At 38.8% G+C, this 25,852-nt stretch overlaps 1 protein-coding gene across 1 annotated transcript; it reads right to left on the bottom strand.

Moving 5' to 3' along the window:
- Window positions 1-203: 203 nt before the first annotated feature.
- On the bottom strand, window positions 204-24,242 carry LOC139720572 (long-chain-fatty-acid--CoA ligase 6-like). The gene is made up of 19 exons (XM_071631919.1): window positions 24,150-24,242; window positions 23,372-23,489; window positions 22,676-22,743; window positions 21,479-21,580; window positions 20,500-20,599; window positions 19,588-19,760; window positions 18,896-18,928; window positions 18,208-18,333; window positions 16,751-16,825; window positions 14,636-14,770; window positions 13,046-13,131; window positions 11,661-11,712; window positions 10,931-11,026; window positions 7,007-7,168; window positions 5,989-6,105; window positions 5,343-5,486; window positions 2,426-2,527; window positions 1,535-1,606; window positions 204-495 (listed from the first exon to the last, which is right to left on the bottom strand). The coding sequence occupies exons 1-19, from the start codon at window positions 24,240-24,242 to the stop codon at window positions 358-360; spliced, it is 1,992 nt and encodes a 663-aa protein (XP_071488020.1). The 3' UTR covers window positions 204-357.
- Window positions 24,243-25,852: the final 1,610 nt, after the last annotated feature.

Raw genomic sequence — 25,852 nt, 5'->3', positions numbered from 1 at the left:
GAAAGAAGTCGATATCCAATGGAGATAATTGATACATTTCATGCAAGTGAGCCCTTGCGCTCTAGGATGTATTGCTTCAATGAAGGATGTATGGTGGTTCTGATAGGCAGCTATTTGTCTGTTAACAGAGAACCCTCTCTTTTACGACTTTTGACTTCAAAAAGGATTTTAATTTTTCTTTATATATCATAAGTAGATATGAATGTATAAAACATGTAAGTACAAACTTAGGAATAGAATATCAAGCCACGAAGCGTGTCATGAAGTGTCCCTGTGATACCGAATGGACGTTCTTATATCTGAAGGCCATGTGTTCGCGCGCGCGCGTGCGATGTAATATCGTCAGGAGACCGGTGCTCACTTCTTGATGTTATACATCGCTGCAATCTGCTCCTTGAAATGCTCCTTCAGCACAGGACGCTTCGATTTCATGGTAGGTGTAAGGAGGCCGTTTTCGAGAGAGAACAGCTCTGAGCATAGGAAGATGTCCTTGGCCTGTATTGGAAGGGAGTAGATGAGAACCAACGATTAATTCTATTCTGGTGATTCTTTTGGTTTTCTCTTTTCAGTACGGACTACGAGCTGACAAATCAAACATTAAACTTCAGCATGTGTCGCACGTCATAGAAACTAGTAGGGGAGGGGGACTGATTATATCTATAGCGTTTACACTTCAGCATATGGAAGTTATTTTTTTGGGAGGGGATGTTATTCTCTAAACTAAAAGGGTAAAAGTGATATTGTACTATAAATACATACATTTGATTAATATGACAGATATTCATGTATACGTATCTCGTTATACAGGCATCCACATCTTGCATATGGACGGTGAAATTACGATGTATGCTGCAAATTAGACTTGAGCAAAAAAAAAAGTTTAAACTCCTTGCATTGCTCTCTGTCTGAAATTAACTCATTCTACCAAGTTTCGACAGTATAGACATTTGAAGCAGAGAACCCTTGTCTAATATACGACTCTGAAAAAAAAAAGAATTATGTACGCATATTGCTGCAGGTAATGAACGTTAAATGGGTCATATAGTTTATTTTGAGACCTAACTTCAGGTTTCTAACAGTTTTGTGGAGATTACTAGAAACCTCACGAAATGTGAAAGAGTATGTAATTCTAAGAGGAATTTGATGAAAATTGGTTTGAAATGGCTGAGATATCCAAAACAGAGCAATCTAAAAGGTGGGACCAACCTTTTATTACGATCACTTTGTTTTACTTTGTTTTTGGATGTCTCAGCCATTCTAAAACCGATATTTATCGTAAAAACTTTGAATTCCTCTTGGAATGATATTTCACTGCACTACTTCATAAGTGGTTTCTTTGTATCTCGCAAAAAAAAAAAATAAATGAATAAAAGCCCCATTTTTATCTCCACCAATACTATACCATCCCATTAAAAGTTGTAGATGAAGATCCTTTGTTTAATTTTGATGGAGTAAATACTCTCGTACGTGTTGCAATGGTTGATGTGACAAAAGGGTTATCATCGAAACGCGCAGTTAGCACATGATACAGTACCTGCTCAAAGGAGTTGAGGCCGGAAGTCTTTCCTACTCGCTGAATGTCATTAAGGATCATCTCTTTTACTGCCTGTAAGTGAGAAGAGTAGATATAGAGGGCGTAAACATTAGTGCCCGTAATCTGAATACTATCTTCCGGTTTAGTTTTTTTTTTTTTTTTCGTCACTCTCTAATGAAGTGACATGCGTTTGCTGTTGTTGTTGTTGTTGATAGCTCTCTTTTTTTTTTAAACACTGCAAGCGGTCCATCAGGACGACATAAAAGAATGCTGCAAACGGACACATAGTTGGACACTATTCAACAATTCTCTCTTGTCTGTACTTGGAAACCATGTATCCTGGGAGTGATATCCATATCGAATATTATTCTCACTATCAAAACATTCAATAAAACAGAAGTACAATTAAATAATTGCATTCATATAATGGAGCGCTTTTTAGGCGTCAAACTTCATCATCTTCAGTTCAGGAGTATCACAAGCCGAACTCTTGCATGACCTAGGAAAAAGCCTAACATTCTATCTGTTATGGGGCTTATGAAATTGAGCTTGGATATACTATCTTTTGTGATTAAAAACAATTCTCAGCTTTGTTATTCCGCGCATGGTATCAGAATTCAGAAAGAACAGCAACAACAATACGTTAACAACTTTTTGATATTCTTTCGCACACAACAGAAACGTAAGTAGAGGACAACGTTTGGTTCAAGTGTTTTCGGCAGCAACGTGTTTTTCATTTTACGAATCTCATCAAGCTTCCTTGATGAATCCTCTAGAGAAAATATTCTTGGAGTTGACAAGAGAAAACATAATCATCATCATCATCAACAGCAGCAGCAACAATAACAACAACAACAACAAATCATTTATATTTTGCTTCTTGAAACGTACCGATGACTTGCAGAGCTGTGCAAAATCTTGTGGCAAGCCTTTCGCCTTGGCGTGACGCAACAACATCTCCTCGTCTGGCACAACGATGGCCACGCAGAAACTCTGTGAAACAAACAGCAACGCGTTATTTTCGCTAACACATCAAGGTTCTGTCTGTTTAAATGTCAGCATAGAGATATTGCTACATCCAATAATCTTCTATATGTCATATCTCACCACTTCCAGTGACTTCGATGTAAGATCTATCATTACAAGAGTATGATTCATGTGACCAACAAATGTGTTGTTACTGTAGAGTTTAAAATCTACACACGTTTTTACTTCCATTTTGCCTTAGCTCTTGCATAATTTATTATGGTCCCATGAATAAACCTTGTAAATACTGGGTGTTACTAGAAACATTTCCAACTTTTGATCCTTAATAGTTCAAAAACTATATATCAGATAACACTGACATTGATATGAGTAATAGCTGAAAAGTGTACAATTTTGTTGGAGGCAATTCAAAAATGATAGCGTACATCATTTTCATTAAATTCAAGATTTATTTTTAAGTTTTAACAGGTTTCAGATTTTGCTTTGTTTTCAACCCTCTGTACAAAATTTTGATTTTACACAGGGGTCAATTTGTGTGTATGGCAGTGTGTGGCTAATACTCCGACAATGGTCCTGATACAATGGCCAGGATTGGAATGCCGATTACATATTCATGAGAAATTCCACTATCGCAGCTAGTCTTTATTCATCCTGAAATGTAGTGTATGCAAGCACATGAAAACTTGTGCTTATTTTTGTAATGTGCTTGCATTTTACCATTTACCATGAATTCAGACTAACAGTGCCCAGGGCAATCCACCATGAATCCAGAAGCCTAGTCAGTAGAGCTCTGATAAGGTGGTATTCGTGGTATTCATGTCTATTGTTCAGGGTCATTGTAAGCACACACTCACATATGGTTCTTGTGAAAGTTCAGTTTTGTACAGAGGGTTCAAATTTGACCAAAATCTGGTACTTAACTTTAAAATCAATCATTTAACAAAGCTGACTCATGCTCTCATATCCAAATCACCTCCAAAAAAAAAATGTACACTATTCAGCTATTACTCATATCAATGACAGTGTTACTGACCTGATGTATAGTTTTCGAACTATTAAGGATCAAAAGTGGAAAATGTTTTTTGTAACACCTAGTACTTAACTATAAGATCACTTGCTTGTATGCCATGAGTCGGCAATTACACACAATTACACAATGGTGTTGTTATAGTGGGAGGTACAGTAAATACAAGAACTACATAAGGCACAAAGTTTTCCTTCTGTTGTTGCTTTGTTCGTGCATACATTCGGATCGACAGGACAGACGTGTGTATGGCAAGCCATATGTCACATAAATCGAAAAACTCCGCTTATCAACCGATAAACTAACATTTTCGATTTACAGTACATTTGGCTTGCTATAGAGGTGATCTTTCTCTGCACAGTGATATTGTGACATCACGCGCTCATGGTTAGACCGAGGCACGTTATCTTTAGTGTGGGACCAGATATTACGCATTGACCGTCAAAACAGATATAGGACCTACACAACAATATGACATAAAAAGAACCGGAAAATCATGCCTATTCCTTGCAGCCCCGGCGATACAGTGCAATTAATCACTGATAAGAGGCCAAAGCTTTTGAATTCGTAACGGTCATCGAGCACTGTGCGGAGGGGAGGAAAAAAAAAATCTCGAAAGTTCACCTCCTCGCATCTCCCTTATTTTACCACCGAATCCCTTGAAACTTCAAATATATATCTCATATAGATATATCATCATTCATATGATTTTGGGGCAAAAATGCTGATGTATCTTTTGGGATATGTGTGTTTTTCTGTTTGAGTCGACCGTGGGAAAGAATTACGATTTTTTTTCTGGACATAAGTCTACGCCAGCATGAATACGCATTTGATTAACATAATTGCTAGTCTATATACACCAGACTCACTACCTGCGAAGTTTCGTGTTTGCGCAATTAGTAGTTAGGTGAAAATAAGAGAAAAAAGACAACCGAATTTCAGAGAAAATTCTAGACATGCACAACTAGATCATCCTCCTGCGCATGCGTTCTCTACTGGTCAGTGCACGCTTAGCCAATCAGCGGTGTCAGATTCGGCGCAATGAGACAGGGTTCGGTTTTCGGTCCACAGGGTCATGAGTGGGCAAGAGAGGAACCGTACAATGTGCTTCAACTGTTTCATGCAGCACGAAAACCGATATATCGAACTGCGTACTGCTTACTCTATGGATTTTACGTGGGTCACAAGTGACAGTGATCTCGATTATTCTGGCCATATATAGAAAAGATATTTGGAACACAATATGGATATACTACCATAAGTCATATACTGAAGTTTCATTTTTGGGCAATGAAGGAAAATGTGACAAAATAACACTTCTTTTGAGACCAAATTTCTGTTTTGGAAATTAAGTTTCGACGTTATTTTCACAGGTTTATCCTCAATAAAATCCAAAATAACGAACATTGCGAGTAAGAGAATAGTTTCTTCTTCAATTTGCTGTATAGATTTTAATCATTTGATGGCTTCTGAGGTGAAATATTGCGATTGTCCTGCACTACTTCCCCAGCGGTTTTGCGTACACAAGCTGTCTACTTTATGCAAATGAGGCTTCGAGGTCATTACGCTATTGGCGAGTTGCACCGCATCGCCGTGCCTGCTTAGTGTGAAGACAATCCTTAATCACTGATATTATTGACCGGAACTGACCTTTTGCGCTATAAGATGTGTATCATTTCCCTACCTGTTTATGTTATTGCAAAAAATCAAGGAGGTTTGTTCATTTTTGTTTCTTTTCCTACAGATAAAATATCTTTATAACTGTTCACCTACTAATGATTGCAAATTGACACCCACCTGTAAGCTGTCGCCGTGGACAAAGATTTGAGCCACCATCTCGCTCTTCTGGTAGATGGTTTCGATCTTCTCCGGGGCCACGTACTCTCCCTGCTGCAGCTTGAAGATGTGCTTCTTTCGGTCAATGATCTTCAACTGGCCATTCTGGAGATCGACGAGGAATCAAACAGATATTTTGTAAAATGCGCGTATAGGGGCGACCGTGTGTGGTAAAAAGTACGATCAATCGAAGATTTCTCTCCCCCTCTCTCTCTTTCTTTCTCTCTCTCTCTCTCTCTCTCTCTCTCTCTCTCTCACACACACACACACACACATACACACACGAACACACAAATGTAAACAAGCAGACCGACTCAAAATGTGCCCGACTCTTGTATCTCATGCCTATCGAAATATTTTCAAGTTGCACCAGAGTAAAAGCTTTCTGCAGCTTTGTGCTGGAAAAGTCTGTACGCAAACTAAAAGTTCGGGGTTATATTTATTGGCACGTGGTAGTGAAACAAACAAAGAAAGTAGTCCGCGGATTACCATGACTATTTTTCAGCCCTCATTCTATTCTATGGATTATACTATAACATTGATTTGGTTTAAAAGACTGCAATTTTGAATTGCCAGCCTGCAGCGTCTGGACCACAGAAATCCTTACCGGAAGCCACTGACCGATGTCACCAGAATGCATCCAGCCGTCCTCGTCGAACGTCTCCTTCGTCTTCGCCTCGTCCTTGAGGTAGCCGATGAAGATGGTGCTACCTCGGCTACAGATCTAAGGAGCAAGCAGAGGCAGAGTATAAGTGTGAAACGTGATCGCGACTTTGGTAGCGGAGAAGCGAGAGTAGTAGAAACATTTACCGTAGCGGGGAGGAAGAAATAATGACAGTAATAAATGACAGTTGTAGTGGTAGGAGTATACGACTAGAGTGGGGAGAGTTTTCAGTAGAGGAGTGGCGGCAGTTGACCGAGTAAATATCGACCATGTAAGATTAGTGAAAGCACCAAGTGGTTGTGGAGAGAGTGGAAATTATCCCATGTGTTTGCAGAAGAAGTATCAGGCGGTGATCTTGGCTGTAGGCGTACGAGGGAAGCGGTGGTCATGAAATGAGGAAGTATTATACTGGAAGCTGTCTTAGTAATTGCTGTGATGGTTGGAAGACAGGCGTATCGAGTGTTTTTTTTTTGTTCTTTTTTAAGTACAGGTACAAACGTCACATTTTATTTACAACTACTGTTACCACTTCTATTACTTCTACTACCACTACCACTAATACTACTACCACTATTACTGCCACTACTATTACCACTCCACACTATAGGCCTATTTACTTCTAGTACTTTCACTACTACTACTACTACTACTACTACTACTACTAGGATTACCACTCCTAGTACTACTACTGCAACTACTTTCACTACTACTCCTACTACTACTAGTACTTCACTTCTACCACTACTAGCTACTACAACAACCACTATCACTATCATTACCACTACCACTACTACTGCTACTACCACTATTACTACCACTATGCTACCACCACTACCGCAAATGTATTAACTTCTACTACTTCTGAATATTACTACTAGTATACTACTATTACTATTACTATTATTTCCACTGCTGCTACTACATAGAGAGCGAGAGGGGGGAAGGGAGAGAGGCTTCTTACCTCCCCCTTTCCGTCCTTTGCAAAGTAGTTCATATCTGGAACGTCCACAAGCTTCATCTCCACGGTGGGAATGACGGACCCAACGTGTCCAGGGGAGAGATCTCCCGGTAAGCCCAGGGTAATCACTGCCGTCGTTTCAGTTTGACCGTAACCCTCCAGGAGCTTCATGTTTGGTCAAGACGGTCCGTGTAAGAACGGAATATAAAGAAAACAAAAATCGCTCGGTAAATGTCACAATCTCACAACATACATCAAGAATATAGCGATGAGATTGGAAGGAGTCAATTTAGTTAAGTCCCAAAGTTTGTTTTATTTAGTTTCGTTTTGCATTTTGTTTACGCACGAATGGGACAGTGAAATAGAATAATGCCAGATGGGGTAATACAAATATTTCACACATTGCGTACTTGAAAAACTAAACAACAAAACAAAACAAAGGACCCGAGGGTCACGCGCTCTCCGGAGTATCGCACGATTACCATCCACACATTCCGACAGTCTTTAGTCTTTAATTTGGAGGCTTTTAGGTCGAGGGGGAGAGGGGTCATACTGAACACTTTAAAAAGTCGAATTTTAGTCACTCTATAGGGATGCTAGCTGTCTAGTTTGGTGAAAAACCGTCATGAGTTTTCAAGAAGCTAAAAATATAGTAATTGGACCCTATTTTGATCCCGACCCCGAGGGGACACCCCAAGATCCACTACGAACAATACTAACTCACAGGACAAACTAATCTCTATAACTTCTGGTTCTAGAGAAGATTTTTAAAGATTCCAGAATTTTGAGGTTTCGGCCGGGGCGCGTCCGGGGGGGGGGGGGGGGGGGATATGGTGCCCATTTGAACTAATGGAGATCCTTTCACCCGAGGGATACTACCTGCCAATTTTCATGAAAATCCGTCATGGCGTTTTCAAGAAGGAGCTGAAGATGTAAAAAGTTTAAGAAATACGCACGAATCACGACGGATGATGAATGATCTAAATAGCTTACTTGAGAATTTGGCTCAGGTGAGCTCTAAGAGCAAAAACAAAAACAAAACAAAACAAAAAAGAACAAACAAACAAACAAACGAACAAACAAAAACCACAGGCAGTCCAGATGACAAAAACTTGATGAACGAGCAACATCATCATTCTCAAGCTTACATTATGTGACACACACTAATGGTTGTACGAAGTGAAAAAGCAACAACAACAAAATTTTGGCAAAAGGATGCAAGCATATCCAGTGAAAATCGGATTTTATCCCCCAAAAGAAAGATGAAAACAAGTGTGATAGGGAGAGGGTTAGCTAGAGAGAGACGGGGGGGGGGGGGGGACGAATGATGCTGTTTCTTTCTGACACGACCCATTTACGCAAATGATTTGTGTCTTTGGGAAATTAGTGAAATCGTATCATCGACTTTCGGTTAGGGAGGATATATTCGTCGCAATTTCCAGACGCCGCGTCTCAAACGCTGCGCCTGCTGTTCCCCCTTTATTCTAACGTCACTCCTGTGTTAATTTGCACAGACTGGCCTCAGAAAATAGGCCAAACAATTCTAATGAAAGCCACCGAGCGATCGTTTTTCACCCCAGTGCCCGAGCGTTTGTATTTGTCTTCAGTAGGCCTAACACCCCGGGTCGCCGAGTATACCGTCTTCCCCCTTTAATAATAGCACCTCCCTAAATCAACGATTTTCTCTTCTGCAGTGGCAAATTATCGCACTATACACACACACAAAAGAAAAGGTCATTCCTATTATATTGCTTAAGTACAAAACCATATATATTACACAATGTTTGAATATGACAACAGAGAAGAAAATGAATAACAACAAACAAACACATACCAGATAAAGAATACAGTTGCATTTGTATGTAATATGAAGAAGGAAAAGATGGTGCGTAGCTCTGAATTACTGTTCATCCTTTTCTGGGAAAAGAGTTGAAAATTAGTCTCCGCCGGGAATCGAACCCGGGTCACTGGCACGGGACGCCAACGCCTTCATCACTCGCCACGCAGACTTCATGGCGGTTCAGGCAGACAAAAGCTAAATTACCCAGCGGACCAATTCTTCAACCCTTGATGTGCGTATATTCCTTTTCGGGGCAGAGAATTAAGAATGATAACCAGCCGCATGCCTCACCTAGGGTGCGTTTATCAACTCTTTTTCTCGGCAGAAACAGATTTCCAAACAGCTTTCAAGGAATTCTTACGAGTTGATAAACGCAAAGCTATTTTGAAAGCCCTTTCGGAAAGCCTTTTCGAAAGCCGCAAATTTGTGGCTTTCCAAACAGGTTTCCTAAACAGGTTTTCAGAAACCTGTTTGCAAAAACCTTTTGAAGTTGATAAACGCAGAGCTGTTTTGAAACGGCTTTGTAGTATTGTACTGCAGTTTCAAACAATGCACGCCTTATATGACCTCTTCTCCTCGGGTCGAATTGCGCAATGTAGCTGTGCAGTTATCGTGTTCGCGAAGAGTTGACAAAATAGCATTAAGTCCGTAAGAGTTGAATTTAAATTTGTTCATATGTTTGTTTGTTTGTTTGTTATCATCCTGTCAGCCCAAGAGGTAAAATTTTCAAGCTATTCAACTACTGTGCAAACCTTCACCATAACCACTTCATATTTCCTACTAGCTAACAATTATTGTAATTCAACCCTCGTATTTGATTTTCTAATTGTGTTTTTTTATTGTTTTCAAATTTATGTCATACTTGTTATTCAAGTTTCAGTCAATTGTTTTCTTGAAGTTATCTTTTGATTTCGATGTGTTTTTACTGTTCTTATATATTTTTCGTACTCTTATTCTAATCTCACTCAATTGTCTTTCATTAAGTTATATATAATGTGATATAATCTGTTTTGATGTTGTATTTTCTGAACTTGTTTCTTTTCATCGTAATGTTGCGATTGCATGCCCAGTATTAATTTTCAATTGTTTTTTATCTATTCTTTGGATTTGTTTTTGAATTTTTGTCATTTACTTATGATTTTAATCCCATGTAAATAAGTATATATGCAATCCGTATCAGTTAATAATATCTTATTATTGTCGTTTTTCTAACAACTCATGACATCTGAAATTTTGAATCAGCTTTCCAACTTATTCCATATTTCAAAATATTTCTTAAAACTTTTTACAAATTGTACCTGTTTTTATCCATTGAATTATTGTTCTTTGATTTCGATACAATCATTATATACCTCACCTTTAGTTTTCCGTAATTGACAAATCACTTGCCATGAATTTCATTTTTCTTAAACTGTCATAGATTCATCTAAACATTTCCGACAAGTCTCCAGTTACTTTTGTTTCGTTACGTCGTATTTTTATCTAAATTTATCAAAACAATTATTTTACAACAATCTGGGTTTTTTTTTTCTTTCACTGCATAGATATGTTTGAGGATTTTATCTTCAAACACTCCATTTTATATCTAAACATATTCTGATTTGGTCATTGTTATATCTAATTGCCTTTAAGACTTTTCTATTATCGGTTGTTCTTTTTTCTCTCCCTCATTTTACTGTATGTGTTTCCACCTGCATGTTTGTATAATTCGTTTTGTACGTGTCCATAATCATTGTACTCATTGTATGAGGACCCCATGGAAGAACAGCGTTGCCATGTTGACAACGCTGAATATGGGCAATCCATCCGGTTTTTTACTTTTATACGGAAATAAATACCACACCATACCATAAACGGAACCATTTTGGAAGCCGTTTCTAAAGGGCTTTGGAAACGGCTTTCGAAAGGGCTTTTGAAAGGGCTTTCGAAAGCCGTTTCAAACAGGGGAAAGTTGATGAACGCAGCCCTAGATCTCAGCTGGATCTACTGATGAATTTTAAGTACCGTTGAATTGATATGGGTAATGCTTTGTGAGATATATTCCTATAATCATGAAAAACAACACACAAGACACAGTAAAACCTTACCGTAGCCCCTAGAACGACCCGGAAGAAGTTCTTGACTTCCTCGGTAGTTGGCGCGGAGCCGGTCGTCAAGAAGCTGATGTTCCCGCCGAACATCTCCTAAAAATAACATAAAGAGAGCACACGGATGCATTCAGTAAATTCAGTAAGCGAAAATGCCTCGCCTAACACACATTCATCGTCACGTCATATATATACAACGAGATTGTTATGAAATTTGCCCGACACAATCATGTTATGAAACCATTCTTGCCGACATAAGTGGATTGTGTGCATCAACATAAGTCAGGGGAGAAAAAAAAATAAACAAAACCTGAAGATGGATAATGGTAGTCACAAATCGAATTTTGTGTGTGGATCATGGATGTATGATTCACCGGCTTCCTACTAATCCGTGTTGTTACAATTGCAGCACTAAACACATTGATACCACTGCCGCATATGCTGTTCCCTAAATTGTTCCAACTCCACATACACTTATCCCTTTAACAATCCTATTGTTTTGCTCACTTTTGTTTTAATAACATTCCTACTCTGATATGTAGGCCTACACACTAATTCTTAAATGCACTGACGTTAATAACAAGACTTGAGAATCAACAGCGACGTCTAGTGACTTACTTTGTACTGGTATAACAGATACTCTTGAATCGCATCCCCTCCCTCCTCAAGACAACAACATCATCAGGGTGTAAGGAGCGGAAACTTATACCATGCCACAGCAGCAACTTACCCGCACAGGTCGGAAGACCTTGTCCCACTTCGTGTCATTTCGAGTGTTGCCCCTGGTATTGAATAAGATGGAGATTTGTGGAACAGTCAACATTCAAGACATTAGGCTTTGTCATTAATTTACCACCTCCCACTTTGAAAAGGGGAAATTATCATTTTGGCATAATCCTATAGGGAAAACATGTAAAAATAAAGGAAAAGTACTGTGTTCATTGCACTCTCAATGTGTTTGAAGCAGAAGATTTCACTGTACAATTGTGGTTTTTCTTTCATTCTTCTTCTTCTTCTCCTTTTCCTTCTCCGTCTTCTTCTTTCCCTCTTCTTTCTGTAACTGGACTTGGAGCCAGTCACGATCAGAGTGCATTTTGAAAATGTCTCCTTTTTAAAACTTCAACAATCTATCTTCATATCAACTTTGCGAAAGGGGGCTCGAGGCAACAGTATCAAAATACTCTCTGATTACGTACAGAAAGGCTTCTTTAAACATTTAAATCAGCCCGTTGCCTGCTGTATTCATAGTCACAACTGTTGTACATGTACAGCATCCAAAATCCGTAACTGATGGGTTGATTTTTAGATAATTTGGAATCATTTGAGCTAACGCTTGCCCTTCCATTCCGGCCTATATATCGAGTTCAAACATTTCAAAGTGCTCTTCAAGAATATGAGATCGAAAAACACTAAAGAATAATTCAGGAAGTGATTTATTAAGTATCCTTGTTCTGTCAATTGTGCATCCAATGGACTTTCAACCAGCAATAGTTTTTTTTTTTTTTTTTGGTCAATTTTTATTTCTATTTAGGCAAGATATTGATACTATTGCCCCGGGGCATAAAATCGATTGCATTACAAAGCTAAAAATTGGCATACATGAGGCTGATGACGCAATTTGACCGTAATATCGTTTACAAGGTCAGATCGTCTTCATCCTAGTTATAATCGTCTCTTGATCTGTGTGCCAGCTATAACATTTCTTTTTTTTTTAACGAAGAAAATGGTAACAATACCAAAATCAAGTGACATGTGGTAGTCCTTAAACCTCCTATCTGAATAAAAATGAGAGTGCATAATTTATTTGCTACAATATGATAAAACAGAATGGCTAAAGCTTCAGTACGATAAAAACACACACACAAAAAAAAATGAAATATGATGAATCGATATTAATCTACAGCATGAAATCGATAAATTAGACATTTGAAATTGGTATACATCTGTTGTTGTATACATTGTATTTTTTCCATTGAACTCGTGTCAACAAGTATGTGCTTTTGGAAATAAAATTTCATTTGAAAGTGAAATTGAAAAAATATCATGCAAAGTTGGATATATCTTATTAGGAAATAGACAGGTAAATGTAAAAATTCCTGAAACATCTTAAGTTACCTCATGAGCAAGGCCAATTTCTTCTTGTAAGCGTAGTGGAAAACTTTGGATTTCAATTTTCCCTTTTGGCTCACTCCAAGTAGAATCTGAAAGGAAAAATTGAAAGTTTAGAGGGAAACGGGTGAATATTACATTAAAGTTACATAGACTTGCCCGATAGGTTTGTGTTTGTTAGTTTTGTTTTGTTTTGTTTTGTTTTACCACAGAGTCATGATAGTTAGAAACGGTTTACAGAAATATGAGTGTCCAAAATGTTAAAGATGAACAAACATAATATCACGGTATATCAAACAAAAACCAAAGAAAAAAAACAGTCACAAATAAACGATTTATAAATCGACGGAGCAACATAATTTTATGAGCGAAAATCGCACTGGTTAGCAGTGGAGAAGAAGCTATTGTGGTTCGATGGTTGATTACGAGGTCAGTGGTTCGAGTCGCCCGGCTACAGCGGGTGCACGTCACGAGTTCGACTCCCACGAATCATACAGCCCGGTAGTCATACAGGCCATGAGTCATACAGCCCATTAGTTTGACGCTAGGCAAACAAGGCCCAAGAGACCGACACATTAAGCACCGAGTTATAATGTCGAACTCTTGGGCTGTTTTTACCTATATAGTGTCGAACTCATGGGCCTCATTTGCCTAGTGTCGTACTCCTGGGGGGTGTTTCATAAAGCTGTTCGTAAAGTTACGAACAACTTACGAGCGACTGGTGATCAGTGCTTGTGCTGAATTATGGAAATTCTGATAAGTATAGCACATCAGAACTGATCACCAGTCGCTCGTAAGTTGTTCGTAACGTTACGAACAGCTTTATGAAACCGGGCCCTGGGCTGTATGAATCATGGACTGCATGACTCATCGACCTTTTTTCAATGTCGAACTCATGGGTTGTATGAGTCGTGGGTGTCGGTCTCGTGGGATGACCCCGCTACGTACAGCAAGGCACTTTATCTATACATTGCCTAGCCCTTCCGAGGGGATTTTATTCCGCCGATCCAGCGGTTGCTTACTTACAAGCATTAATTCATTTCTTCATCAGCAACCACGCAGAGCATCACATGATTACATCATTCAAATTCATAATTCAAAACATGAGACTTTATTCGACATGATGATGTAGCAATTGTGAAGTGACCCAAGGAAGCTTCTATAATGCAGACAAGAAGACATAGCGATGCTTGAATTCTGCAAGTCGACTTAGTCTGCACTACATAATCAAAGGGAGAGTTTGGAGTTGTCTAGTTCAGTACAAGCAGACGACGAGACGGCATGTTAAGGAATCTCGTCATGTCGACTACACAAGACATGAGGACGAGGGTACAAATTGAAGAGATCGGCAAGTGTCTGTGACGGGACGACAAGAGGAAGAGATGGCAAGACTATCAACCCGTCTGCTCTTTCGTTCGTCCAATACAAGCTGACTGGTTGAGTGCCAGCAACTCGTCCTCTCGTCTTTTCGCCCTATAAGCTTATTGACTGGTTAGTTTTGATAGCTCGTCATCTCATCTGCGCTTAATTACTGTTACCATTGTGTGTGTGTGTGTGTGTGTGTGTGTGTGTGTGTGTGTGTGTGCAAGGGCTCACCCTATCGTGCATCCTGTTCATGACTCGGGGTACGAGAGGCATGATGGAGGGTCTGAGTGCCTTTATGTCGTCTGATATCAGCTTGATGTCGCCTTGCGAGTAGCCGATGCGACCACCGTGAGCAAGAACAAGGGCCTGACGGGAAAAAAAGGAACAGAACGGGCAGTTAGACCTCACAGAATCCTACATGATCGTAAAAAAGGGGCTTAATTAGTCAATAGATGGCGCACTTCAATATCTGAGCACGAAGTGATTCGAGATAATTTTTAAGTCTTCAGCCCTTGGCGTCATTTCGACGTGTTCCATCTGTACAGTACAGCCTATCGTATTTGATAGCAATCTTATGTACAACGTTGCCACTTCAATAAGTTACGAGCCATTATTACTTTGCTGTGTCGTAGAAAAAGTGGTAGAATGGTAAAAACAGTTTACGCTGTATTATGTTGAAGTCATACAGAAGAAACTGGTCTAAAATGTAAGAAGAATAATACTTGATGTAAATAGGTACCAGGAAGAAAATAAAGAAGATCACAAGTGGTATTGAGTTTACGGTAATTTACTCGTACTCTGACACTTTTAGTGCTCGCTAAAGATGAGCAACGTCATACGCTGAACCTTTGAGGTAGTCCATGGTAATGCGTAGTGCAGAAACTGGTGAAAAGGTTTGACCTATTTCCGATAGTATTTTTTTCTTCTTCTTTGTGTGATGCGGCCACAACCAATAAAAATCCATGCTATGGACTTGGTCTCTCCTTTATGAGATAATAATTATGAAATTTGAAAAGTCTTACAGAGGAACAAGATTAGTAAACTTTTTTTTTTTTCAAATGATAGAATTTATTGATTTCTCGAATCAACATAATTTTACAGAGGATAAATGAATTACAAAGTTATTACTTCAACACAAAAACATTTCTTTGATACAAACAATTTAAACACATATCTGTGTTTTTTATGCTTTTTTTAAAAATATTTAAATAACTTCTTACTAAAAAACAAACTATAAAGGGTCGTACATGCGAGAATGCGAAAATAGGATAAAATAACTTTTGGCAGTCCGAAAGCCCGCCCAGGCCCGCCCTAAATGGCGACGACGAGTGCACATTGAATAACTTCCACAGGACCACTGCAATTGACTACACACAGCCCCGCCGCCGTACACAAGTGTAACACTTGAGCACAGCGACAGGGCCGCGCACAGCCACATTGCAATGTACAGCTAATAAAAGTAAATTCGTAAATACTAATAGGCCCCATGGACAGAAAATCTAGAAATTAGCAAACCACATTCTCCCGCCGTCCCCACGCTCAGGCAGGCCCCCAGCGGACTTCCGGCAAGCCATTGGAACGCCAAGGATGCACCCTGCCCGAAAGTATGTTCAGTGTATACATTTACATTACACACGCCACACCCAGGTAGGCTCCTAGAAAGCCACCGGGTTGCCACGAACATACCCTGCCCGAAAGCATGCATAAATTAACTTACATCATAACAACGTTAAAAGAAACTCGCGGGTACATAGACCTTTAAACTATTTTCATGCATACCTCCCCAGCAAAGGTTGCTCCAGGCAACCCGTAAACACGTCAATATCCACCTGACGTTGCAACAACTAAATGTATGCAAGGTGGATTCCAAGTATGGAATTATTTCTACAAACAAAATCGAATGTTACCAGTTTCCGAGAGAAAATACCTCCATATATTTGACTACGAACCAAATGAAAGTGTTGCATCAGCCCCATCCTTGAATAATCTAGAAACATGAAATACACTATATTAACGAAACAACATCAGACAGATCAAATAAGTTGAACATGTCTCCATTTATCTAAAAACACAGTGATTTTACCTTGTTTTAGATATATAATTTCTTCAATTTCATAATAATGTTTCAAAGCTTTTTGAAATAACGCCAAAGATAATGTACCGTTCTTACATCTTGTGGCGAATATGTAATATTTGGCATATAAAAAAACAGAATTCAATGTAGTGATTAGTAAACTAATGTCAAATAATGTCAGCTGGCAATACATATTTATTATTATGCAATCTGATGGCTATCGTAAAAAGACAGAGACGTCGCCGACATGGGCTTCCCAAACACATACATACCTGAGCATATCTCTCATAAATATGGGCCAGCGGGAGGTAGGAGAAATGCGTCTGGCTCTGGATCGGTGCATCACGCTAGAAGAAGTAGCAAAGATAACAAGAAGAGACATGTAAAAATGGATTAACCAGCAAGGCAAGCACCCTCTGCATCTTTTATAATAAACTAACAAATTTTCACACTGCAAGGTAGGCCAAAGCAAGATCAACACAATTGTATGATATCATAACATGTAATATATAATATATAATATATAACATATGATATATAATATATAATATATGATATACAATATATAATATATAATATATGAAATATAAAATAGAATACTTAATAAATAATATATAACGATATATCATACATAGTATATTTTATATACGCAAATTATACCACATGATAACGCAAACGTCTTTGTTCCAACTCTCAAAGTACGATGTGTATTTTTCATATACTGTTCTTGTTTGTCCATAAGAGTTCAACGGGACGATATACGGCTCTACTCACCTGGGGTCTCACTGGCCCGAATTCACGAAGGTGGTACAATCTTTGTCCATGGTTTAGACCATGGACAAAGACCGTAGTTTTGTATGGGGCGCAAAGTGTTGCATGGCCTATTTCGTTACAAAATCAGTCATTTTATCTACTAAATGACCATTTCGTTAACGAAATTATCATTTCGTGGACGAAATATTAACATTTCGTAACAGAATTACTGATTTCGTATCAAAATAGGCCATGCGACACTTGGCGCCCCATACGTTTGTCCATGGTTTCAGATTGCACCCCCTTTGTGAATTCGGGCCATTGGGTCTATAGAAACGAGACCTCTTCATGGGAGTACAGCCATAAAATCTTACCGACAGGGCCAGTTAATCATATTTTGGTTTCAAATGTTATCATGATAACGATTTCGTACTGAAAGTTGAGAAAGTCGCAAAACTTGCTGTCGATGATGTTGTATGATAAGAGGTGGCATATATAGATACAATGCACTCCCTTTATAACGAACACGGTTATTACAACATTTTCGTTACAACGAAATCAAAATGTAGGTCCGAAAATTACCATTTAATTATAATCATCTTTATAAGTTATGCTGATTAGTTATATCAAGATGTCTATTTAACGAAAGAAAATCACGGATCCCAAGAACTTCGTTATAACGGGAGTACACTGTATAATTTATTTTATCTCATACCGTATCAGGGTAATTATTCTCGAGGACAACTACCCCCTGCTAAAACTGGTTAGTGATAAGATTATAGAGTAAAAAATAGGGTTAGGTTAGATTTAGGGTTAGAGTTTGCGTTAGGGTTAGGGTTAGGATTAAGTTCAGGATTATGAGTAAGGTCGGGGTCAGGGGAAGGGTCTGGAGTTATTGTCCAGGGGGTAATTGCCCTAGAACTATTTCATACGGGTACATGTTAGGCACTAGTCGAAAGTTAAACAAAGTACTTACGTGAAGCATGGTAAGAACCCCGCCAACGTTGGCGGTGACGTTCCAGTGGGTCAACATGGCGCCTTTGGGGTTTCCGGTCGTTCCACTGGTGTAGCACACAGTGCAAAGGTCGTCCTTTTTCGGCAGCTAAACAATGCGATGGGGAAGTGGAATGGTGGCGGAGGGGCACAGAGGAACAAAGACAAGATTGTGACGAGGAAGTTTGAAGAAAGAAATATGAGTTTGCATTCTTTTTTCGGCAATATTTCCGCATGGTGGTAGTTGATAAGATCTACTCCACTTTGCGGGGTACTTTTTTTTTCTTATGCCTAATACGACTTTTCTTTTTAGCTGATTATTTTCTTTCGCAAAAGTCAGAAATTGTTAAGTAATATCACCATATCATGACTAGTGGGTTTATCATTGATGGAGTATTATTATTTGAATCTAAAATACGAGAAGACTTTGTTATGCTTGCCAATTTGCAGGGTCACCTGTAAATTTAACATTCATTAAAGGTCAAAGTGCTCTCACAGTCGCAATGTGTGAATAGCTTAGTGACTCAGTGAATAACTATGATGCATTATACAATTTGAATTGTTGTACTGAAGATATTTACATTTCATGGCTCTAATTCTATTGGCTGTTCTTTCCCATTTCTCTTTTGTAGAAGACAATATAAATAATCATGGGCTTTTAAAAAACCTACCACGTCGGGTTGCCGATCCTGGGATCCCATTTTCTGCAAAGAAAACAGAAGTAAAAAAAGATTCTGCATGATCAACTTGCCCTCTAAGATCGCTCCTTTGAATACGTGTGACGAGCATTTACTGACTAGCACACACAGATATGTCGCTGTGATGTCGATGAAATCACAGGGGGAATTTCCATTTCCCCTGATTTGAAGGTTGCAACGTTGCATTCCTCCATTCAAGAGAGTGCAACATAAAGGCTAACAAAGCGATGTTTTCTTGGCAAATGCATGAAAATGTCAACAATAGACGTAATGAAAACAACACAAATATGTGTTTGTCGTTGACAAAATCGTAGGTACATGGAAGAAACCGTTTGACGCATCGTATGACTTGACACCCCTTTGGTAGGGCTTTATGAAGTCTTACAAGAAATTTGTATTTGGGACACGTATGCTAACTGAGAACATTTTCGTCGCCCTACCAATTATTGTGATATTTTCATATACTCATGAATGATACACATTCTTTTGATGAACTTAAAACTCCTCATATCATCTTGTACAGTTGTTTAAGCATTACTGTTCATCGTTCCCGTTACTCAGACTGTATTGTTTCAAATGATTATTACAAAATCATTTCACAAACTTGAACACCATCTTCATCGTATGCCTTGACGTCGGGTGAGAAAGGACCACGAGGCCATTACCTCGACTTCTCTGTACTGCATAAGCTTCACGTTCTTCCCTGTCGCCTCAGCCATCAGCTCTTCGGAGATGGTTCCCATGACAACGATCCGCTTCAGGCCGGGCATGTCGGCTGACTGATCGAGGAGAAGTTTGGCGCGCTTTTCGGTGTCGCAGACGGTCGTATTGATGTCGGCTGCACACGAATTGTTCGTTGAAAACAGGAATGTTAGACAGGAAGTCCTGGAAGCATCTTTTCGATGACACGGACAACGCCGGTTATCATCTCTTTCTTAATAGTGTTAAATTTCTCCAAAGAAAAGTGTGTGTGAGTGAGTATCTGTGTCTGTTTTGGTGCCCTCCTTTCGAAGTTTTGAGGTGTTTTGCCTCATGACAACACTGTAAACATCATTCGAAATCTTAAAGATTATGGTACTTCAGTGTAATAAATGTTGACTGAACATAAACAAGCATGTTTGTATTACAGACATAATATAAATCTCTCTCCCGCCCATCCTCTTCTCCCTCCGTCTTTCTCTCTACTGCGTATGTTGTTTTCTTGTTCCGTTGGGAATTCGCTGCCTACACCGTTGATATCAGAGCATATCCATAAGAAGGGTGAACACAAAATACCTAGAGCTCGCAGTGCATGGTGGGTTATCATACAAACATTCCCTCTAGCCCCTTTCCCTTTCCACTTGATACGATCAAGCACTTTCATGTAATCCATGAGATCGACCGTTTGTATTGATCATGATAAAAATTGAAATGCCTATAAATTTTACGCGATCTGATCCCACAATGTAATGCGTGGACTGTTTCTACCAAAGAGGTTGAATAATTATTTCCGATACGTAACCTTTTTGGTTTCGACTTACTACACAAGTACAGCGCTGACTGAATATTATGCATTGATGTGGCAACAACCATCTTACCCTGGTTGATGATAAACTTGCAGGCGTCGGGACCCAAGGTGTCATAGAGGGGTACGAGAACGAACGAGAAGCGATTACAAGCCTGTTCCGTAATACTCCACTGTAAGGGAAAGATAGATGGAAAAGAGAAGAAAAACTGATCAAAATGTCTATGAAGAGTTATCACAACAGAGCAAAGTGTTAACTGAGTTACAGATGGATACACTCCGCTGTTATCTGCTTGTTTGTAAAACGTGATCAAACTTGACCCACATAAATATTATTGAGAGTATAATACAATAAGAGTCTTCTCTATAGCCTTCAGAATCATACACGCTCTGGTATTCAAAACCCTACTTCTCCGTATTATGCGGGATAAACGTAAAATAAACTCGTACATCACAAAACAAGGCTAGAATAAACATCTAATTTCACATTGAGGAACATGGGGAGTCGGAAGGGCCTATCAAATCATCAATAACGTGTCTGCTAGATCTGGCATATTTTGACAGTATGCACAAAGGTGTCGAATTTCCCAGCTTCATAGAGTAAGTAGTATAGCCTTAAGAGGGCATTCAAGCGAGGGAGACTAGTGTGACGGCATCTCCAAGACGCCACAACGCAATTATAACATAACGAGCAATGGCAGCCTTTGATTGATTACACCTTTTCTTAAAATTTTCATCTTTTACAAATAAAAGAATCAACAACAATAATTTAAGTCTTCTTGGATGTTTTTTTTTAACCCGGTTAAACGGATATATTTCTATGCAACAATAGATAAGTAAAGAATAGGTCACACTGGGAAAGATAGATATGAAGCAACATCTAATTTTTGTATTTCTCCTCCCGCCACTGCAACTCAGAGAGACAATGGCACTGACTGCATAATAAAAGTTTTTCAGCTGCTTTCTCTAGTTTTCATTCAAGGAAGGTGGTTCCCTCCAACATCACTAGATTCTTGGTATACATGTATTATGTTTCCTTCTTGGCTACTTACCCCGATTCTATTTTGTGAGTACAGTCCAATGAGCGTGTCTTGGCCTGGAGTGACTCCGTCAAGAATCAAACCGGATCCAAAGTTTGCCGCTCTTTCATACACCTGCAAGTAGGTCAAAGTTTGCTATACATAATTCAAGTTTTGAGGGATATACATATTCTTCGAATTAAAATTGAGGAGCAAAGTTTAGGACATAATACGTATGATTCTCCTACTTTCTGACACTTCTTACCATTCCTCACATCAAACTGTAGTAAATCTCCATTTTCAGTGGTATTTTACCTTTGCAGGTTTGCAGCTCTGGAGTAACGTTTTAAAACTTTTTCCTCCTATACATGAGGATAACTTTGTTGCGATAACTCATTAACAAATAAGTAAACTGTTTACTATTTACATGAAATACACAAATAGTTAATTCAAAGATGTTTCATAACCAGCTTCAAAAAGTTCTTAAGCAGATCGATTTGCAAATGCTTCTTCAAATGATTAAGTCTGCTGAATAAAACACCGCTAGTAAATGCATATACAAGGTGTTAACTCCAAAATGTTATGTGTTTTGTTTTGATATTTTGGTTCGTTTGCGGGTTTGTGTTGTTGCTTTTTCTCTCCTCTTGGGATAAAAGTGACCCTTTGAGAATAGAATTAAGTTCAAGTACCGAGCTGAAATTAATTATCCTAAAACTACAGTTAATATATTGCCAAAAAATACTATTTTCATTGCCCGAACGGTCGTGTTACTATATCTACCACTATTTTCCTTATTATCCATGGCATTTCTACACCCTGCCTATCGGTTTTGAATGAGGTAAATTCTTAATATGGCAATCTCAGAGATGTTATTGATTGGTGAACCCATGAGAGACTCAGAGAATATGCGAGGTAAATATTTATTAACTTATTTATTGAATTATAAGACGTCATCTTTGCGCACTTAAGCTACGGGATTTATGAATGGAGACAATAGAATCTGCCTATGCACTCATCTTGCCTCACCCAACCTCCTTTTTAATTAACGCTTACAAAGAGATATCATCTATATCTATTAGTTGTGGCTGAACAGTTTCCTGACTACAGCATTGATTTAGGTAATTATCACTGAGATGAAGTTAAATCGTGAAGGCGGAACATAATGTACTATAAAAAACAACAACTAGGGGTTCCAGTGTGGGCGTGGAAAACAAAGTAATATGAGCTCACGTGTTGGTATGTTACCCATCTGTAGGGGGCGTCTGGCTTCGGACGCCAGCCGTAACAGGGTCCATTATCTGCAGAAGACGTGTAATGGGGAGGAAAAGATGCATACATTATGCGACTAAACAATCTTCAAAGATTCTTTCCGTATGAAGAGAATAAGCATTCAGTTCAAGCTACGATACAATAGCCCCATCAGTGTCTAATGATTACTCAGAGAAACTCGAGACTGTGGTTGCATTTCTGCTATTATTGTAGGGGTAAGGTCCCAGGTAAGCGAAGAATAAATAGCGGGGGGGGGGATCGAACGATATAACTGCATGTACGTATAAAAATCATTCTTTCGTAAAACTGATAAAGCTCTTCCGCTTTGTGAAAAGTAAAAAAAAAAAACAAGACAAAATAACGATTCACATTGTGTTTTCGAATGTAGTGCAGGAGAGGATCCTCCGATCTTTGTTGTCATATTTCACGATTCAATTTCATGATTTTCATAAATTACATAAATAAAAGTAATTTGATTAAGTCAAAGAATCTCTCCTCCTATCTCCACCTGACACACACACACACACACACACACACACACACAAACAAACACCCTGACACACAAACACACACACACACACACACACACACACACACACACACACACACACACATGGTGTCTGTCTGCCTGTCTGTGTGTTGATCGGACAAGCTTACTTGACAGTCGCATTCCTCGTTGGAATATGTCGTTGAGGGTGTGGACGTCGCCGAAGAAATTCAAATCTCTTCCAAGCTTGGCTGCTATCGGATTAATGCGAACATATTCCTTTGTTCCCTATGATAAAAACACAGAAATATAGATAAGTAAATATATATTCCAGATATATTTCAGATATAAGTAGTAAAGTCTCAAATTTTGTGAGAAATTCTACATGGCAGTAGGATGTCAAAATGAGAGAGGGTCATAATTTTGTTTCGGGGTCATCTTTTTGTTGCGCCATTGCCCATCAAAGGGACAGAGCAATACAACAGTGTATGTCTTTATCTTTGCATCAATATAAGTCGATGAGAAGCCTACATCTATTCTGTCAGCATGATCCTTGACATGTGATGTGTTTAATTCAATATCTTTCACTCTTATCAATAAAGCAAATGGATTACGCAGTGATATTCACGAGTTGTGTTTGTCTGAAATATCTTATATCTGAAATAATTCTCAAAGAGATGTCCAACGTAACAACGTAGTTGGCATCATCTTCTGAGACATAACGTTATTCGATTTCTCATTTATTTAGAAGAGTCATCGAACCCTTGCACAGGATACAGGGCATTTATTTCTTTTTATAAACATTTGACTTCATTTAGATTTGTCGAGCTTTTAAAATGTTTTAATGGAATCAAGGTAGATCAGCGCTATAGTAACAGTAACTATAGTCCAATGACTAGCCCAGTATTGATGAAACCAGACCGTCGAAACCAAATGAGTGTTTCGAACCTCTTTCGGCACGGACTGCCTGTTCCTGTCGATTCTCGGAACGTTGAGCCTGTTGAGATGGTTGATGTGTTCCTGCCACACCGTTTCAGTCATGATTGCTGATGGGCCGATCTCTTCCCCTTATGCTGTGGTTCTCCTCCCGAAGGGAATGGTTCCGTCTGTATAATAGAGCCGCTCTCTGCAAGATATGTCGCAATTTGGTCCCAGTCAACTGACGACTATGATGAAGGTTTTCTCCACCTGTAGACGATGTTCAAAGACACACACATGGAAGTGATTATTTTACAGAAATTTTGTCATTCCTCAGTACGTCATATAAACCATGATAAATACGGTCGTTCTTTTTATCTATGCAAAGTTTGCGGAATGTTTGACTTCTAATGTGGTGTTAGTATATCAATCATGTTAAAATTTACGCATACATTTTTGTACAAGATTGGCAGAGAAGGTGCATGTATTGAATTTAACAGAGCAATTTGCATCGACGTATACGTTAACAGTGAAATGCCATGTGGCAGTGAAATGAAATGCGACGTTTGTGGATGTTCGACAAAATGAAAAAGAATGAATACCCTGAATAAACCAATTAATTTATACCAGCTAGGAGTATCATTTATTTGCGAATTCTTGTCAAGGCCAATAAAGAACTCTGTGCTATCTATTCTTTTTTTTCAATTTAGAGTGAGTTTTACCAGGTAAGATTTTCCACAGAATTATGTACTGTTAAAAGAGATTTACGCAGTAACAAGAAATGCAGTATCACTTTCACCATGATGAATTCTTGAGAGTACAACTACCTTGGTGCATTATGTGCGTTTGTCGTTTTCTAATTTCTAGGTCATTTACGAAGCTTCTTTCCTCCTATGAAAGTAGTAGCGAGAGTCCTTCATGCATGCTCTTAGTAACATACCTCTACCTATTCAATACTTCCGATCAGTTTGTAAGATTACTTGTGGTCATATATATATATAGAAGCCCCTAGTCAAGCTGTATGGTTTCTGATATAACCTCTGCTGTAAATTCGGTACATGCGAACGATTTGAGCATAAAGTAGTAGAAGACTGGTCTATTTATGGCCACCATCGCGGCTTATGTTATGCACGCAACGTGTGTTCACGTTTGGCTGGACAGATTGTATAATGCCTTCTTTTCATCTCGACGCAAATACTCTCAGGTATTTGAGACTAAATCTGCAACAATGTTGTCGACTTCCTGAAGCGGATAATCCTTTTCGAACAGACGAGGTATATAACAGTGGAACGAATTTTGCCTGGACATAACACCCTTTTTGTTGTCAAGGTAATTGCGTTGCATTTTTCAAAAGGAGGATAACGCTAGGGTGAAAAAACTTTTAAGACAGCCAGCCTTGTTACTCGGATCGACAGCTACCACGCACCAAATTTTAAGAAAATAAATTATATGCAGATTCTAGAAAAAGGTAAATTCAAATTCACAGAATATCACGAAAATAAAAACGAGCGATATTTTGAAGGAATATACGTACACTGTGTGTGTGTGTGTGTGTATTATATGTATAATAGTTACTGGCAACGTATCAATCTATGAATGACACGCCAATTGACCACCGCCTACAACAACAACAACAGGTGGGAGGTAAAATGATGTAGAATGGATCAGAAGATGAGCAAAAGATGATGGGAGTTCAGACGGAGCACAATAAATGTCACAAGAGTGTTAATTTA

Source organism: Diadema antillarum, unplaced genomic scaffold, assembly GCF_040938485.1.
Source record: "Diadema antillarum isolate AM-2024a unplaced genomic scaffold, OU_Dant_1.0 scf00000129, whole genome shotgun sequence".
NCBI classification, from domain to species: Eukaryota; Metazoa; Echinodermata; class Echinoidea; order Diadematoida; family Diadematidae; genus Diadema; species Diadema antillarum.
Note: the sequence above shows the minus strand (reverse complement) of the source record. Positions and strands in the feature narration are given on the sequence as shown.